At 32.8% G+C, this 19,738-nt stretch overlaps 1 protein-coding gene and 1 pseudogene across 12 annotated transcripts in view; one reads left to right on the top strand and one right to left on the bottom strand.

Annotated features, from left to right (window-relative positions):
* TMEM62 (transmembrane protein 62) overlaps positions 1-19,738 on the bottom strand; it is a 29,727-nt gene that overhangs the window by 3,269 nt on the left and 6,720 nt on the right. For 7 of the 12 annotated variants that reach the window (XM_036239057.1, XM_036239055.1, XM_016144954.2 and 4 more), the window contains 8 exons: positions 16,763-16,904; positions 14,678-14,802; positions 14,409-14,531; positions 12,069-12,224; positions 9,540-9,699; positions 5,928-6,041; positions 3,906-3,990; positions 1,818-1,922 (listed from right to left, as the gene is read on the bottom strand). In XM_036239057.1, the coding sequence (XP_036094950.1) occupies positions 1,818-1,922; positions 3,906-3,990; positions 5,928-6,041; positions 9,540-9,699; positions 12,069-12,224; positions 14,409-14,531; positions 14,678-14,802; positions 16,763-16,904 (1,010 nt within the window). The remainder of the gene's footprint in view (positions 1-1,817; positions 1,923-3,905; positions 3,991-5,927; positions 6,042-9,539; positions 9,700-12,068; positions 12,225-14,408; positions 14,532-14,677; positions 14,803-16,762; positions 16,905-19,738) is intronic. The other 5 variants (XM_036239059.1, XM_036239060.1, XM_036239062.1 and 2 more) reach the window with 2 other exon arrangements.
* LOC118601025 lies at positions 10,611-10,705 on the top strand (annotated as a pseudogene).

Below are 19,738 nucleotides of genomic sequence, written 5' to 3'. Positions count from 1 at the left end.
TTAAATAACTATGACTTTTTCATGAGATGTATTTATAGGAATAATGAAGAAATATGAGACTAAGCATCTATAAGCATTTTACTGGCATAGCTTTTTTCTTTACTGATCTCTATGTTGTACCCGATTTCCTAGCTAACCAACTATTTGCACTATTGCTCCATATTTCTCTGGATTATAAAACCATCTGAGTACATACTATACCTGGAATATTTACATAGCTTGTAGATTCCAGAAATATACTAGAATACATTCGCAAATTTTAGGAGATTCTGTTGCAATAATAACCTAAATATAATGCATTAACATTTCCTTTAAGAAGCAGGAGGTATTCCTCAGTTAATTTTCCAAATAACTGATTAACTCCTTTAAGCTATAAAACTTCAACCACTTTCATCCACCTAAAATGCACTTTTCTTTCTTATTAACAAATGTATTTTAACCTTTTCTTGCTGATCCACAGTCATTATTTTGTACATTATGTACACAGGTGAACGTATACAGAGTTTAACTTGCTTCTTTATTTTTTCATCTATAATGCCAGAATGACTTTTCTCTTCTCACTACTATTATTTACTGCCTCTTCTCGTTATGCACATTTCTGAAATTACCTTATTAAGAATGATTAAGGGATAGTAAGACTTCCTTTCTCAAAATGCAAATATCATCGTTTGCTGGTAAGAGTAGAGTTCAGCTTTAGAAAGTCATAGGTAATTTTCTCAGATATGTGTTATATGAATTCTGTTAGATACAAATTAGTCTAGAAAAAGTGTATTCTCTTCAAGTTTCAGTTTTTAAAAATGGAGCAACTTCTACCATATTTTCTTTTACGGCCAGGAACCAAATCACTTGCTTTGCCTCCTAGTGTAAGACAAGTGTCTAAAACAGCTTCAACCTATCTTCTGACAAGAAAACTGACCACCAAAGGGGAATCTGCCACAGTTTGTTATACAGTATTATAAAGTATCATATTTTTCATTTTACTACTTTGTGTTCTCTGGTGAACACATGAGAAAAAATAAGAAAAGTCCAAAGGTAGAATAAAAGTATGAAACAAAGACTAAGCAAAACACATGAGAAAAAATAAGAAAAGTCCAAAGGTAGAATAAAAGTATGAAACAAAGACTAAGCAACATATAGCCTAACTGATGTTCAGTCACTATGGTACATTAGTAAAACACTTTAAAGAGGGACCCACACTGCTTTTTGCTGCTGTAAGTGGCTAAGTGACTTTGTAAGGATTGCATATAATAATTACTGTAACAGAACAGCTCAGATTTGCTTGAAATCACTGCCTATCTCTATTTCTCTCTTTTCTGAGCTGAGTTTTTAGGAGTTATGCATTAGTAAATTATTCACTGAACCACATACTGGGCATTGTGCTTAATGCCGAGCACAAGGGTCAATAAAATAGACATCAAATTGATATTCTAATAAGGGGAGAGATGATCAACACAGAAGATAATCATAAATTCTGATAAAATAATGACAGAAATAAAATGCATGATGAAATAGGATAAAACTTTAAGGTAGTCAAAGAAGGCTGCTCTGGGAAGATGACAATTAAGCTGAACTTCTATCTTCTATTAGGTTTCCATACAAATTCTGCAATGGTCTTCTCAGCACCCTTAAGTTTAACTATATGGCCTTTAAACATGTTAGGAAAGAACTTTATTTCCCAAGATCAATCCCAGGAAATGACCTATAAAGGAACCATGAGCCATTTGTTATGTTCTCAAGAGCCTAAATGATTCTGTTGTTAAAATTCTCATATTCTTTGGCAGAATTCTCCGCAATCTCAAGTTTCCTAATTGACTTACCCAGCACTGTATATAGAGTCAGCAACAATACAAAATAGTAGAAGATATTTATTTTGCTCAAGACATGAAGGGAAAATGAGGTCAAATTTATAAATCCTGGAGGCCCTAAAGAGAATACATTTGAAAAATCCAATGAATACATGCAAAATTTAGTTTCTTTATACCATTTTCTAGAAGACATCCATGGGCTATCTACTATATATGCAACAAATTTTTTGTTATATCATAACTATACAAATGATACCACTTTAAATTCATAAACTGGCAGGAATCCTGATAAGCCAATTCACTTAGAATTGCAGAGGGTAGGAAGTTAATTTCATACAAAACCTGATAATGCATGACTTCTTACTTTGTGTTTTACATACTTGCTACTCATTACTCTCTTAGCTTCTTTCTTGTTTTAGTCTGGTATGTCTCAAAGTAGTAATCTACATATCCAACTATAGTTAATATTTATTGTAAATAAATAATCCTTTAACCTTAGAGGCACCTATGCTTTAAACTTTAAGGAATGATTCTGTACTTTGGCTGCACATTTTAATAACCTGGGGGAACTTTTAGGAAATACTAATGCCCATGTCTTACCCTCCAGAGATTCCAATTTAATTAGGGTAAGAGATTCTGATTTAATTGGCCTAGGAAAAGGAAAACTTAGGCAAAAACCGAAGTGATTCTAAGCAGCCAGGACTGGGAAATATAGCTTTAGACAGAGTCATGCTTCTTAGCCTTAACTGCACATTGGAACCATCTGGGAGCTTTAAAAAATACTGATGCTTAGGGTCCTACCCCTATAGAGATTCTGATGTAATTGGTACCCTGTAGACACCGAGGTTTTAAAAGTTCTCCCTGGGGATTCTAAGGTGCTGTTTAAAGAAAAGAAGTGACCTACAGTTAGAAGACTTGGGTTTTGAGTCTCTCTCTCTTCTCAGCTATGAGACTTTGGACAAGTTATATAACCCCCAGTCCTTAGTTTCCTAATCTTTAAATTGGGAATAAATAACACCTATCTCACAGGATGGTATAGGGATTAAGTGAGATAACGCAGGTAGAAATATGTTGTAAATTTTAAATGACTACACAAAGATACTGGTATCTCTACATAATGAGGTTAAGACCCTCCCTTAAACATTTATTTATTTACATAACAAGCAGAAAATATATGTGCACCATAATGTTTTTTGAACTTTTTCATAGAAGTTTTGAAAACACATCAGCAGAAAAACACTCAGTAGGATGTGTACACTACTTGTTCAGTTAACCATTTTACTGTTTAATCATTACTGCAGTACTCCCCTCCTCCACAACCAGTTCTTGATCCCAGAGATTTCACCCAAGCCAGGAAGGGATAAGGAAAATTTTATTCAATAAGAATTTGTTGTTTATTATGCACAACTCAGTGTTGGGTGCTGTAAGAAACGAACAAGAAGTAGAAAACGAGAGCCCCTATATTGAGGAACATAAAATATAGTTTGGAGAAAATGTATGTACATTTGAAGTGGTTGTGTAAAGCCAAATGATTGGCTAATTACATATCAATTAATCATTAGGAAGGACGACAGAGATTCAGAAAAGGAAGAGCTCATTATGACCTGGAATGGTTGGAAAAAAATGGTATACAAAAAGAGGGTTGGAGGTGAGCCATAAAGGACACTAAAATTTGGACAAGTTTAGAAAAATAATTTAAATTAGATAATAGCCTGGGGAAAAGCACAGAAGCAGAAATGACCATGGTATATATAGGAAACAGTGAAAAATTATCTAGGCTGAACTATAGGTAACTATATGGTTGAAGACATGGTTAGTTAGATAAGACCAGATTGTGGAAGATCTTTACTATTTGGCAGAGATGTTTGGTCATTTTGAACTATAATGTGATTTCCCCCCTCATTTTGGGTAAGCCTCATTTTACTGCCATGCAGCAGCAGAATACTGAGGTTTTGTTTATTTGTTTGTTTAATATAGAGTACTGTGGAAAAAAGTATTATAGTTTGAAGGATCCGCCTCACAGACCTCAAAGACAATTTATATTTATCACTTGTTAATAGTGAGGACATTATGTGATACTTTAAAAGGGCCAAGACTAACCTTTAAGTTCTAGGTATCCTCGATGCCTAAAAGTTAGGAGAATGGAGAGCTGAATCAGCACAATTATCACAAAAAGGACCCGGGCCTGCAGAAAAATAGATGTTAACGTGAAACAAATATATGGGTACAGCTTCAGTTAAGGTTTTTAAAAATGGCCTCATTAACGAAAAAGGAAATGACATCATTAGCAGAAATTATTATATAAGAAAAATATATGGTCAAAGAAAATCAAACATCTGATATGCCAAAAAAGAAAATTTTAAGTTGCTTCATTATTACTCTTTCAGAATTTGAATACTCTGACCAATGTTGAAACTAAGTAATTTTATACAGTTATATAAAATGATCAAATTAAAATAGCCCACTTTCATTGTACTGGAGAAGTATATATAATTTATTGTGTTTTATTTAAAATGGGGTAAGAGTAAAGAAAACAGTACACAGTATACCACAGGTGAGTGAACAGGTGAGAATGCATTTTTTTTTTTTTTTTTTTTTGCTTTCTTCATCAAGAAGTCGTTCACTTGGAGGTTAACTCACAGTAAAGAGACATGTAATCTAGGTCCTTGTTTCTCAAAGTATGGTCCCTGGATCATCATTGGAATCACCTTGAGCCTCTCAGGAATGCAGAATCTCAGGCCTCGCCTCAGCCCTATTGCATCAGAATCTGTCTTTTACTAATATTCTCAGGTAATTTATGAGAACATCAAAGTTTCTGAAGCCTGATCTAAGTGACTACTGAAAATCCCCAAAATAAAAATAAATGACACAAAATAATTTGTAAAATTGAGATACAAACGTCTATTAGTCACATTTTTTAAAAGCTTATGCAAGTAAAATAATATTCAATTCACATTTTAAGTCTGTGAGTATATATAGTAAAGCTATCTCTGGGAGATGAAATTAAAGGAGGTTTAAATTTTCTTCTTAGCATTGTAGTATATATCTTTTGTATATTTTATGTCAGATAGGTGAGATCTGAGGAAAACAGTATAAATTGCTATAGCTTCTCTGGAAGACAATTTGACAGCATATATTAAAATCTAAAAGAAAATACCCATTTATTTGTTCAAGAAATATTTATTGAGGACCTATTCTCTGTTAGGCATACCAAAGATCCCTGACCTCGCTGGGCTTATATTTTACTGAGGCAGGCTAGACAAAAACCAATGAATATAATAAATAATGAGTGATTTGTGCAATTATGTAATTAATAAGTAAAATAAATAGACTAATGTGCCTATTCTTTCAACCAGTAATTCGCTTATAGGAATTTATCTCAAAAAAAACTAATATATGCAAAAACTTAGTTACAAAGCAGTATTAATATAGTAGAGGGAACAACTGGAAACAAATGTCCAACAATAGGGAAGTGGTTAATGTGTATCTGTGCCAATATAAGGTAGCCAATAAGTATCATGTTATAAAATAATATAAACTGATGTGAGACAACAGTCAAAACAAATCCTCAGTGGAAAAAAATCAGGCAACAAAAAAGAAAAGTGCATTTACCACTTTGTATTAAAAACTCATATACAAGTGTATATGAAAGAAAAATAGAAAATATCATAACGACAAATACAATGACTATAATGGATAGTATGATAACATAATGATGTCAGGGTGATTTTACTTTATTTCTAAATTTTCCAAGTTTTCCGCATTTAGTGTGTATTATTTATGTAGAAGAAACAATAGTTTTAAAAGATCCTTGATCATGAAACTAATTTATATAAATTAATTTTTTAAATAAATCCTTAATCCAGTTTAGCGCAGTTCCTGTAATTCCTTCAGTTATCATGGTTTTATAGCATTGGTTAGAACCAGGTCCCCAAATAGTTATTAACTGTTCATGCCTTTACTTCTTTTAATTCAAATCAATATAAAAGCATTTTGTTCTTCAAGATGAGTAACTAAACTTTTCATGTCATAAGGTTCAGCTTGCTTATCACATGATTATTACGACTTCAGATCTACCAAACCCAGTAAAAACACACATAACATTTAGTTGAATTTACTCACCACCATGTAGTGGTCAGTAAGAAGAATAAAAGATGCCAGAGGGTCAAATCTGAGATGAATATCCTCTTGAAGAGAAAATATGTGGTGAACACTCTTACTTCTTCCAGCAGAATCCTAGTTATAAGCACAGCAGAGGAGTAACTCCTTTGCTACTTTTTTCCCAATTTACTTTTGATTCTTCCTATAAGCACTTTAAATGGAACTTTAAAACCTTATAATTCTAGATTTAAATTGGAAATATCACCATGTACTCACAATTAGTTTCTCTTTTAAAAATATGTATTTCCCTTTGTTCACTGAAAAAGCCTAGAAAAAGCAACACACGATAGCAATGAGCTAGCTAGGCTAGTGCCAATGGCCTCAAAATACCATTTCTCACTTTTATATTGATTTGAACCAGCATTCTTTAGAAGATTGACTGATTCCACTTCTTGAGTAAGAAGTGCACAAGAAGAGCTTGGGATATCTTGTCATACCGGAAAGCAAGAAAAGTAACAGAGACTACTTAGATTGTATCAAAAGACTAAGTGGTCAACTTGGTGAAGCTGCCACTAGCCAAAGAGGGAAACATTTGAGCATCGAAAACAATAAATGAAATGGATTGAAACCTACCAAATATGTTTCCTTAAATGTTGAATTCATAATGATACTAAAAATAAAAGACTTGTTTGGTTACCTTTGGCAGATGCTAGAGAAAAAAAACTCATTATTCTGGAAACTGGTTTAAAAAGGGGAGAGGACAGGAAGAATTAAGAATTTATCCTGTCTTTACTGTATGAACTCTATATCTGGGTACCAAATAGATGAGGAAAATGTTTTCCTTATGAGACCATTCTAATTAATACTCATATAATAAGGAGCAGCAATTTGAATATAGCCATTTTATAACTCTAATAAAATAATAGATCTAGGCAAAGATCATCAATAGCTGCTAGAAGTCCTTCCATGAAAAGCTGATTGGGTACTTCATAATGAATGGAGAGATAAACCAGCAGTGTGTTAAAGCTGATTTGACTGACTCACAAAGGCCAACTGTTACATTTTCAGGAATTTTGCAGGCCAGTTGATGTTATATTTGTAACTTAAAACCAGATATGGTAGCAATATTTATACTATGAGCCTTGTCTGGATTCTGATTTGAACCAACCAAACGATATATGTATTTGTGTGTATATAGATACATGTACATAAACATACATACATACATATATATATACACATATATATGTACATAATGTATATGAAAATTGGGAAAACTGAACACTAGCTGGATAGTTTGATATTATAGAATTACTGTTAATTTTTCAGGTGTGGTATGGTATTTTGGTTACATTTTTCAAAATAGTCCTTATCTTTCAGTGATTCATACTGACAGATTTACATAAAAAATTACATCATAGAGCAGGAAGGAGAGAAGCAGAAGGGGAATAAATGAAACAGATTAGTCATGAATTGATAACTGTTGAAGTTGGCTGATTGATACATTATAGTATTATCTCTTTCACATATTTAAAAACTTTCTCATCATCAAAAAGTTTATTTATAGTGAAAAGAACTTGTACTGGTGTTTATTAAACTTTGATTGCACAAAATGTTCTTACTTTAAAGAATAAGTTCTTTTTTTCAAGGCAGAGATTGTCTTTAATTTCGAAATTTGGAAATTTCTAGAGTCTTTAAATTGCCAAAATAGACACAACAATCTAAAATACTGGTTCTCAAACTTTAGTGCACATCAGAATCACTTAGAGGGATTGTTAAAACAGATTGTTGGGTCCCATCTCCAGAGTTTCTGATTCATAGGTTTGAGATGGGACCTGAGAGGTTACACTTCTAAAAATACCCAGGTGATGTTGATGATACTAGTTCAGGAACCACACTGAAAATTGATCTAAAGGCAGTTGCTACTAGGCTGCCCAGAGCCTATAGATAGTCAATAAATATAGTGAGTAGGTAAAATACGAGATAATAAATTGATGTTATCTCTCAAAGATTTTTCTCTGACTTATCTATATAGTATAATGTATTTAAAAGGACAAAGTTTTCCCATTGATGATTGAGAGAACCAGGTTCCCTATTTAATAGTCAGTAACTAATTTTTTAAAGTTATACACATATAGACAGAAAATAGATCATTGGTTGCCTAGAAGTGAAAGTGGAAAGAATGCAGTTAAAAAAGAGCACAAGAAAGCTTTTGAGGTTGATGTATCATATTGAGTGTAGTAACAGTAACATAACAGGATGTATATGTAAACATACCAAATTGTACTCTTTAAATAGCATACCTCAATAATGTTGCAAGAAATGTTAAATATAAAAAAAGTACACGTGATTACACAGTTTTACTAAGGATTCAACTAAGCAGTCAAAAATGTCTCAAGGAATGTGAATATGGTTTTTTCCTCATAAAACTACAGTAGCTGGGGCTCAGAAGCAATCCAAGGATTTGAAGATTCCCATTCCTAAAGTGAGATCTCCAATGGTTGTTCCTACTTCTTTCCCATGACTATAAAAATAGGGAATATTCCAGAAAGAAATTAAGAGTTTATCGCCAGCCATCTTTCCTTCTACGTCCTCCCTATGTTTGTTCTTCCTCCTAAGCAGAACACTTTATAGATGGGTGGCATTGCAAAGTGCCTTCTCTTATTTCCTCATCTATAAATTGGGGATAGAACTACCCACTATATAGGATTGTTATATGAATTAAGTAAAAAATGTGTCTGGCATCTCCTTGTGGTGGTGGTGGGCAGCAGGGGGAGGACTCAGTTAATAGTTCCTTCCTGCTCAAAATCTTTCTCTATGACCAAAATAATAATAGCAGTAATAATAATAACAACAATTTCATGTGTTTTCTGAAGGATTACTTCATATTTCAAACCAACTTAATATTAAATATTTAAACTCTCGTCAAATCAGAAAGTGACAAGATTTTTTTTTTTTAGAAACTAATTTCTGAGCACAGTCTATCCTCTAAAGAGTTTTATAATGCTGATGAAACTGCTCTATTTTGGATGCTCACTTTCTACTCTGGCAGATGCTGGTTAATTAAATGCCCACACCCACCCCTCACCCCCCATCCCTCACCCAATTGAATCAGAATAAGGCCAGGCAGACTATAATGCAAATCCTATAAATGCATACTCCTCAAACAAAAAATTTTTTTGATGCCTTGAATATTCTCTGTCCTAAAGTTTTCAAAATAGTGACACAATTTTCCTATACTTGGATACATAAATACATGTTATCTGACTTATTCTATTATCTTTTGGTATATTGGGGAATTTTCTCCCATTATTGAAAAGACACTGGCCAAAACTGGAAGAAAACAAAAGCATGATTCCCTAGGGTTAGAAAAGCGGGGTGGATGGGGGGAGGGGAGAGTGGACTGTGGCCAGTAGTTGTGCACTCGTCTTTTCCTCTGCCCAGTTTTCAGTTTAATAGTAGAATTACTCTTGAGTGCCCATTTTAAGTACATACTAAATCCATTATATATCCAATTTTTTTTTTATTAAACTTAGTTTCATTTTTACCATCTGACTTAAAAAAAAAAAAATCAGAGTTGGGCATGGTTACAGCCTAAGCATTTATATATCAAATTGAAAATTAGTAACTTACCTGGACGATTACTTCTATTTTATGTGAACTATTACTGAAGTTTCTTGGGTTCCACTTGAGTGTGAAGATAGGACCAGACAAATGAATAGCTTGCCCTAAATGAACTCCATCAATCTTAACTGTGACAGAAGTAATGGAGGATAATGAAAAGGCCAAGACTCTAAAATAAGAACATATATAAAACACATGGTTTTAGGTATTTCTCACTGTTTTTATAAAGGAGAATAACCCTATAATAACCCCAAAAGATATAAGTACAGGCAGAACAATCACACTGTACAACTGTAGGGACCACTATTCTATATGAACTGATTTCCTTCTGAATGGTGGCTTTTGAAATTGTATAATTCAGCAAACCTGAATTTGTGAGAAATTAGGAACTGTTCTTTTACTTTTTAGAAAGAAAAATCAATTTTCTCTTGAAAAATCAAGCTGGAGTAGCTCCAAAGTCCTTAATGAAGAAACTCCTAAAGTCCTGGTTTTTCTCATAGGAATAGGATATAGGTTAGACATCTCACTTTGTTAATCTAATATCAAGCCTACCATCTACTCAGTTGGTTCCTATCCACTCATTTGGTTCTTCTATCTATCTGGAAGAAGCAATGTCAGAAACAAGGCTAAGGCTACCAGGCCCCAGAGAATATAAAGCCTAAATCTCATATCCAGCTCCTATCGAAAAACCTGACTGAGAGATGAATGTTTCACTTCACTAGTCATCAAAAAATATATATTAAAATGACTTGATACCATTTTTTTCCAGATTAAGTAGTAAATCTTTTTTAAAAATATAATATGTAATTATGGTAAGAGGGCTATGAAACTGGCACTCATATTGCCTGGTAACATATAAACTGGTATCCATTTTAAAAAGTATTTGGGGACCTTATCCACTGCTGGTGGGGATATAAAATTGTACAGCTGCTATGGAAAACAGTATGGCAGTTCCTCAAAATTTTAAACTTATAATTACCGTATGATCCAGCAAGCCCACTTCTAGATTTATACCCAAAAGAACGGAATACAGGGATTCTAACAAATATTTGTACACCCATGTTTGTAGTAGTATTGTTCACTACTTCTCAGCCTTTTGGCTAAGATCAAGTGTAGTATCTGTACTTATCAGCATAGTAGTATTGTTCACAATAGCATTATTCAAATTAGCCAAAAGATGGAAGCACAAGTGTCTATTGACAGATGAACTGATAAACAAAATGTGGCATATACATACAATGGAATATTATTTAGCGTTAAAAAGAAAGGAAATTCTGGCACATGCTACAACATGGAGGAATCTTGAGCACATTATGCTAAATGAAAGAAGCCAGTCAAAGAAGGACAAAGGATTCCACTTATATGAGGTACTTAGGGTAGTCAAATTCATAGAGACAGACAGTAGAATGCTGATTGCCAGAGGCAGCAGGGAGGCAGGTAGGGAGTTATTGTTGAATGGGTATAGAGTTTGTTTTGGAAGATGCAAGTTCTGGTGAGGGATAGTGGTGATAGTTGCACAATATGGATGCACTTAATGCTACTGAACTGTCTACCTAAAAATAGTTAAAATGTAAATGTTACGTATATTTTACCACAATTTTTAAAAAAGGAATAATGCTTTTAGCTACAAAAAAAAAGTAATTGAACAATCTTTATCAAGTCATATAGGAATTCAACCTCTTTAACTTAGAATCCCACTTCTAGAACTCTATCTAAAGAATTATTCAAATTAAGGAAGAATCTATGTATACCAGATGCTTATCCCTAAATTAGAAAAAAATAGAAAAGGTCACCAATAAGATACGAAAATGATTAAGTAAACTGTGATACATTTTCTCTGTTGAAGTTTAAAAAAAAAAGTAGGAATTAGAATAGACTGTGCCTTATGATTACAACTATGTAAAAACATAACAAAAAGAGATTGCCTGAAAAGGAAAACTCAAATGTTATGTTCTGTCAGGGGGTGGGGAGGTGGGAAGGAAATACACATATAATCCCATACCCTATTTTCAAAAGGTGGTGGTTGTATTTACTTTTCGAAATAAAATTTTAAAAAGTATATATATTAAAAAGAGTGCCCTTATGTGTGAAAAAGGCTGTAAGTCCCTTTAATTCATACTGTCAAATTCAATATGGCAATTGAACATTCAATTCCATAAGGTTTATATAGCTTTTGCTTTTCTGGAAGGCTATGTAGCAAAATGAAAAAAATGTTTCTGATATAAAACATAAATTTTTAAAAGTAGGATGTAAAAGAATATGTACATTGTGATTATAGCAATGTAACAACATGCAAATAAAAAGGTGGTATACACAAAAGTAATAATATTACAGTTTCTGGATTTTTAAATTTCAGCAGCTTATGAAAACATTTTTTAAACTGAATTAGAATGAACCAGTAAGCAGTTTATCTTTATATGTTTAAATTGTTGAAACAACTGAAGGGCATCTCATAGCTGTCACATGGGAATGCAGTCACAATGATGTAGTCTCCATTAATATCAAACAAAAAGTAAATTCTGAAAAATTGCTACTTACCTGATGTGTGTTGAGTGAAGGAGTCTTTCAAGAGGCTCGTGTTTAGCACAACTATAGAGGAGTGACTTAGGATTGGTGATAAGAACCACAGGCCACTCATCAAAGATCAAATCAGCAAAGCTAAAGAGGTCATGATCAAAAGCAAAGATGCGGTACCTAGAGACCAGAGGACAAGGAGGCAATTTAGTCAGTTCACATTTTAAGAGGTATGAAGGTTATATACAGAATATAAAAATATAAAACTATACTTTCTGAGATCATGAATTTGAATGCAGAGAAAATAATACTGTTTTTCTGTCTTCCCTTGCCGCTGTTACTTTATACTTCACATTTGTCACAACAACTGGGATCTCATTGAAGCAATGAATTTAACTGTACCCTACAATGTCTGGTACATAGCACACACTCTAATTTTTAAATAAATGTTTGTTGCATTAATTCATTTGATTTCTATGCTTTAAGACTATTTTTAACCTAAGACATTCATCATAAACCTAATACCTGACAGTCTTCATCTCACCAACAATGCTACATAAAATATGAAAATAAACACAATTAGAAACCTTTCAATCATCTTTTAAATTTTTATTTCTATAATTTCAAAGAAATTAACAAAAGTTAAGTTGTCTTGATTTTCTAAATGCACAATGAGAGTTATAAATACTCATTAAAGAATAACCAAAAGTTGTATTTTCTAACTTTTAGAATTGAGAAATGATTAACTATAACAGAAACAATAGGGCTCTCCAAATACTCCGCGTGTTCCCCTGCATTTACCAATCTCCCTGATACTAGGTTGAGACCATGTGACTAGTTCTGGCCAATGAGCTGTGAACAGAAGTGACATGTATTACACTTCTGGTCCAACGTATTTAAGAGTGGGTGTGAGTTTTCCATGCTCTCTTCCCTGACTTGGAATTGAGGTATCAAAATAGTAGCTTTTTAAGATGAAGGAAGTCTGAATCCCTGTCACTCTGTGGAATAGAGTTACCCTGACTCATACCAGATTTACAGACATGAAAAATTAGATGTCTATTTTGTTAAGCCACTGATATTTCTACATTTGTTGTATCCACAACAAAGCCTAGCCTAGTATTACTAATATGTTGTTTTTAAAAATTCTTCTATTTTACTAATACAACTCAAACGTATAATAAGGGCAGGTAAAGGTTAGGTCCTTTCAGTAAAGCCCCAGATAAAACCCCAGGGTTGGAACACATGAGAGCAGGTGGAAAGAGAAAGAAAATGGTTTTATAATTAACATTGCTTAATTTGAAACTGTATTATAAGAAATAAAGAGGTTGATCAAGGGTTAGGAAGGCTATCTAGTAAGAGGCAATCTTAGCCGAGCCCACAGCCTCACAATTATAAATAGACAGGTCTTAGCTCAAAGTAATTACAGTAGCCAATTAATTACAGGCTTCAAGCATAGCTTTTACAGATTCTAGAAAAGCCAACCGAAATGACCAGGTACCTTCTAAAATGTAAAGCTGCTTTCTAATTAATGGAAGTAGCTAAAAATGGTAAGAAAACATATTCAGCTCAACAAATATTTATTGGGTGCCTAATATCTTCAGTATTGGGTTTTAATTAAATAGCAATTGATAATAGTTAAACTATGAAATGATACTCATCTATACTTAAATTATTTCACTTAAATAGTTTCCTCAAAATGTATAAGGAGATGATACTTATCTGTACTTAAACTATTTCATTTAAATAGTATTGAAATATATATTTAGTTCCTTCTCTCTATATTAACTACACTGTATGCTTTTGACAGATAAATTGTTTTTTCTTAGAAAAACTTTAACCTTGATAAAAGTAACTATCATCTCTTTGAAGAATTTAAATCACTAATATTTTATAGCAATAATTAGAAAAGTAGATATAAGGTTCAGAGGAGAGGGGAATGACATATTTCTAGTCCTAATGTTTCTTAAATGTGGTCCATTGAGCCCTGGTGTGCTTTTTCAAAAATGAAGTTTCTTGGCTCCTACCCCAGACCAACACAATCAAAATCCCTAGAAGTAGGACCTGTAAATTTTTATTTTTAATAAGCTCTTCCATAATGCTTGTGTACACTAGAGTTTGAGAATTATTTCCTAATAGATATGTCTTGCAAATCCAACAAACATAGTGACAGCGAACATGTAACTGTTGCAACAAGGTTTTTGCATAACAACAAAGATTGCCAGTTACATACATACATTACTTCAAAAACAGAGATACCACAAGTTTTCCTTAACTGGGATCACCCATGATAGCAATAACAAAGCTATCATTGCTTTAGCAAAACTTAACATGTGTAAGTTTTATTTTGTGGGGTAGTTCCCTTACCTTCTGTTTTGCTTCCAGTCTCCCACCTCAAGTTCCAAAGTGCCCTGGAAGTGACGAGTGTGCAAAACAGGCATCAGTCCACCGAGTGTATGGAGATGCCCACACAAATAAGCTGTAGCCGAACTAACCAATAAAAAATAAATGGAATGATGAACAAAGATAACTTGTGGTGCCAAACTAATAAAAACATCTCTTCAGGAAAGCAAGATAGGTAGTACAACAAAAAAGAATTAAAAACAACTAATTTTGTTTTTGGAAACCTGCCTCACCTCATTATTGACCGAATTCCTGGTGATGGAGAAAGAATAGTGGACGTTGTAAAATGTCCAAACCAAATACTGTGGTTGCTCTGACTACTTTCCTTGGCCAGTATTGAAAGCTCCTTCATCCGTTTCTGAAATGGAAGAAAAATAGAAGGATCTTTAATTAGGGCTCAGGCTGAAATCTGATGTCAGCAAATTAAACAGCTCCCTTGAAGTTTTATAATAATAAGTACATTATACCTAGGGCTTAAACCCTACTAATTAATGACCTGTATGGACATCTATAAGTTTCAAGCTGTTTTCAAATACATTATAATTCACTTGATCCTAAAAATAACTGTGCTAAGTAGGGCAGGTATTATCCCCATTTGATAGATAAGGATTATGAATTTTTTTATTAAAAAATGCCAGTAATCTTTTCAGCCCTGTATACCACAATGAGATTAAAAAAGATGATACTAAAACTAAATTTCTAGAATAAGAGGTACATATGTCTACAGAAATCCTATACCTAAATGTTCATAACAGTTCTACACATAATAGCCAAAAACTAGAAACCAAAGACAAATTATAGTATATTCATTAATGGAATACTACTCAGCAATAAAAAGGGAAGAACACAATAAAATGGATGAATTTCAGAAACATTATACCGAGCAAAGAAGCCAGACATAAGAGTATATAAGAGTATGATTTCAAATATATACAATTCTAGAATAAACAAAACTAATCTATACTGACAGAAAAACAAATTGGTGGTCATCTGGAACTAGGGCTGGAGACTGACTGCACAAGAGAACTTTGTGGGGTGATGGAGTGTTCTTTCTTGATTGTGGTGACAGTTAGTTACATCAGTATATACATTTATCAAAACTCTTCAAACAGTTGAAACAAGTGCATTTTATTGTCTGTAAATCATCTCTCAAGAAGCTGATTTTAAAAATAACTTGTGCATATATAAATATACATTAATATTATCAGTGAAGTGCTTATAGCAATAAATTCTTGGGACCCACCCCCAGGATTTCTAATTTGATAAGTCTCAGGTGAATCCTGGGAATTTGCGTTTTATAAGACTCAAGCTAATTTTCATGCAGATGATTCTCGAATCATACCTTACTGTTCTAAGGAGTACATTTTAAGACAATAAGTTAATGAACCCCATCTAAAGACACTTGATAGGAAACAAAACATACCTTCATTAAATAAAATGTCTAACATAACACAATGCATCTAACAATAGTCTGTTCACTTGACTTTGAACTCCTCTGAACCCTCAGATCACTTTGAATCTCATTTAGCACTTAGAAAATTCTGCCTTTTATTATAGTTATCTCTGCATTGGTTGTATGTCCTGTCACTAGATTAAATATTCTAAGAGGCCAGGGTTTGATCTTATCACTTTTGTATTTTTATATATGGGTATATATGCCACGCATATGGGCATGTGCTCATTAAAAATGTATAAGTTGATACAGTGTAAATGCATGTATACCTTACTGTTAAAATGTACAGCTGAAACACTGGATTTCGTTAACCAATGGCACTATAAAAAAAATAATAAATTTAAAAAACTAAAAAAACTTTATGAGTTGACATTTATTGTACCGAGAAACAATGAGAAGTTCTCAGATGGGACTTTCCAGACAGTTTCAATCTAGCAACAGTTTCACCTAGCTTACAAAAAGTACTTTAAAAGAAACTTATTTACTTCAATGGTTGCCCTTCTCTTACAAAAAAAAAAAATATATAGATCTTTAGTTAAAAATGGCAACTGTGGGGATTTAGGAATATACCATATAGTATACAAAGCTGTATGTCCAGTAGTATATATTTAATAAATTTTTATTGAATAAATATAAAATGTGAGGTAATTCTTTCCCAGATTTTAGTACAAGAACAGGGATAGCAATAACAGTGCTGAAGTAGCCAGTGATTTTTTCTAGCTATAGCTGTAACTATAGTAAAAATTTTTCTCAAGCATTTTGAGATAAGAACTTGTTTACCTAGGATAACTTTAAGTAAGCTACATGTATCTGAGAAAAAGATAAAATAGGTTAGCTACAAAGGGAACAGAGATTATTACTGTACCTCATCTAAAATTCCGAAGAAATTATAGGGTCTTTTAGGCCCTGGATTTAGGGTGGCATCCAAAGAGATGAAAGAATAGTTGCCAAAGGGAGTACTGTGGACATAATGGAAAGAGCCATCCCTACGTACAGCAGAATATTTCCTAAAAAATATAAGGCAGGAAAATTTTAGTGCAATCACAAAAGACAGAATATTTTGCCTAATTTGACAGAGAAATACACTAAACTAGATCCACAATGGATAAATTGATTAAAAGAAAATTTAAAGATTCTCTCCCATTGTCTCTGAAGACTCAGGCGAATTCATCAGTAACCAAAACACAAGGTTGTCAAGTAAAGCAGAGAAGTAGGGGTGCTATTTTAAGCAACCCACTAAACATTTCAAAAGATATCAATCAGAATCCAGTAAATGATACTTACCAATCATTAAAAAAATTGAAATCCTACTAAGTACCTACTAAATTCTTGATACAGTGAGATACAAAAAGTGTTTACTTCTTGAAACAGGGCTACAAAGGCTTAACTCACAATAAAGCCTTGTAAAGATGATGTAAGTCATCAAGCCAGGAGGAAAATGATAATCTAAGTCTAGGTAAATAAATCTTTTTCCTAAAAATATAAGGATAACATACAGAGTCCACGTTCAATACTGAAAGTCCTCCCTACCTTAAGAGTCAATAGTGTTCAGGTGTCCATAAAGTAGGAGCGTGAAGAATAGAGAGAAAGAATGGGTAATATAGTACACAGAGTAGGCACTCTTTAAGTATTTGCTGAATAAATGCGAAGGAAAGTATAGATGACATTGGGATCTGTCTAGAATAATTTTAAGTGAGCCATATGTCAAATGTCAGAACATTAAAAGAAAATATCTAAGGGTTTTATGTGATGTTTTACCTAGAAGCGTATGTTAAAAAAATACAAATAAACTTCTGAAACTTAATGTGCTACCAGGGAGCTGCATTTAAGCCACAACAGCCATCAAATATATCATAAAATAAATATTGCAGATATTATTACAATTAATAGGCAATTAATTCTATAGCCTCCTTTCTTGGTATTTTTAAAATTTCTATTTCAGGGCTTCTTCCTCACCAAAATTTTTATTTATATTTTTCCTACTCAATTTGTTTTCAGAGTTATTGCTCAAGATTTTATAACCTCACATATTGTTTCCTTTCCTATATTTTTCACACATTAAAATCTAACTATCTAAAAATAAATCCAACTATTTAAAAGCAGAGGCTAAAATATATGATAGTAACATTTTTTGAATTCTGGATTTTGGCATTCTTTGGGGCATTCTTAAGATCAAGATTTAAGATTTTTTCCTTCAGGTTGATATCTCTGTAATATCTACATCTCTAGCAAAAATGCCATTTATTAAATTCAGATGCTTTAAGTGGTTAGAAACAAAATTATAATGGTAAGAAATTTTAAAGTGACTAACAATTTTGCTTTCTCAATAACCAGTTAGACTCCAAGTACTGTTAATTCTTCTTTGAAAATGTTTATTATCTCCATTCCCATAGTTACCATCAAAGATACAAACAGTTAACAAGGAGTGAAAGATTTCCATCACTGGCCTTTTCTTTTCTCACATTAACAAAAGAGGATGACCTCCTTTTCCAAATATAGTGACTCTAATTACATCTTAGTTAAAATCTTTTACCTATCACCCCCAAATTGATGTCACCATCCTCATACCCAGGCCCTTTTCATATTATGACTGGACTACTGCAAGCCTCTCCTATTTGATCTACCTAACTCTAATCTCTCGCTTTTTTCTTTTTTATCTCTATCTTTATTTTTTGTGCAATCGCCTTTATAAAATACGATTTTCATTATGTTATTTGTCACCTTGGGAACCCATACTGGATAATGAACTACTACTAACCATCATATCTAAATTTCTATGCTTATCACTTAAGACATTTATAAATTGGCCCCAGGCTACCTATCCAATATCATGTCAGTAATCAATATGAACCTTTATTTTAGTGATATCAGTTTCCTTACTGCCCCCAAAAACTCATTTTAGCTTTTAAAGCTGTTTTTCTTTTTGCCTAAATATACCCCACAATATTTATTACTTGTCTAAATCCTACCCATCTTTTAAAACTGGATGCAATTTTCACTTCTTTTATAGCATCTTCTCTAATTTGCTACTAGTAGATAAATTCTGAAGATCTAATGCACAGCATAATAATTATAGTCAAAATACTATATTATAAACTTTAAAGTTGCAAAGAGACTAGATCTTAATTGTTCTCACCACAAAAAAGAAATGATAATTATGTGACCTAAGTTTTTAGCTAAGGTGGTAATCATATTTGCAATGTACATGTATCACATGAACATTCTGTACATCTTAAACTTACACAATATTATGTCAATTATACCAAATTAAAAAATGTTTTAGCTAAAAATAAAGTCTTTTCTATGTCCACCACAAGCTGATCTCTTCCTTTTCTAATTTTCAGAGTGATGATCATATGTAACAAATAATCCAGCATTTCACCAGCCATTCCTTCATGTTCTTTTCTAATTGTTTCCTAAATAATTTTTAGCTCCCTTAGCTAGACTTCCTTGAAGGTAGAGGCTGTATTTTTTAATATTAACTTTTGTATCTCTCATACTATCTAATGATGGGGTCTCAATAAATGCTTGCTACTTGATCAACAATGCAGAACAAAGCTACTGAATACCCTGAAATTGAAAGTGAAACTACAACCAAAAGAAGAATCCCAACACACTGAAATTAGAGAATTGGTTTTCTTACTCAAAAATCCTTTCACACGCATAGCCTTTTTCATATTCATGGCACATAAAGAAAAATTTCATATTTATGTGACATACTGGGATGAAAGGACAAAGCAGCCAGGGGTAATCAATTGGATTCTTCAACCACCCTAGAGGCTGAGAGAATCAGTATCTCAGCATTCCTAAAAACCATAGTACTCTGACAAGCTCTGATCTA

The sequence above is a fragment of the Rousettus aegyptiacus genome, unplaced genomic scaffold, assembly GCF_014176215.1.
Source record: "Rousettus aegyptiacus isolate mRouAeg1 unplaced genomic scaffold, mRouAeg1.p scaffold_m13_p_3, whole genome shotgun sequence".
Classification (NCBI taxonomy): Eukaryota; Metazoa; Chordata; class Mammalia; order Chiroptera; family Pteropodidae; genus Rousettus; species Rousettus aegyptiacus.
This window is presented reverse-complemented; position numbering and strand designations above follow the sequence as displayed.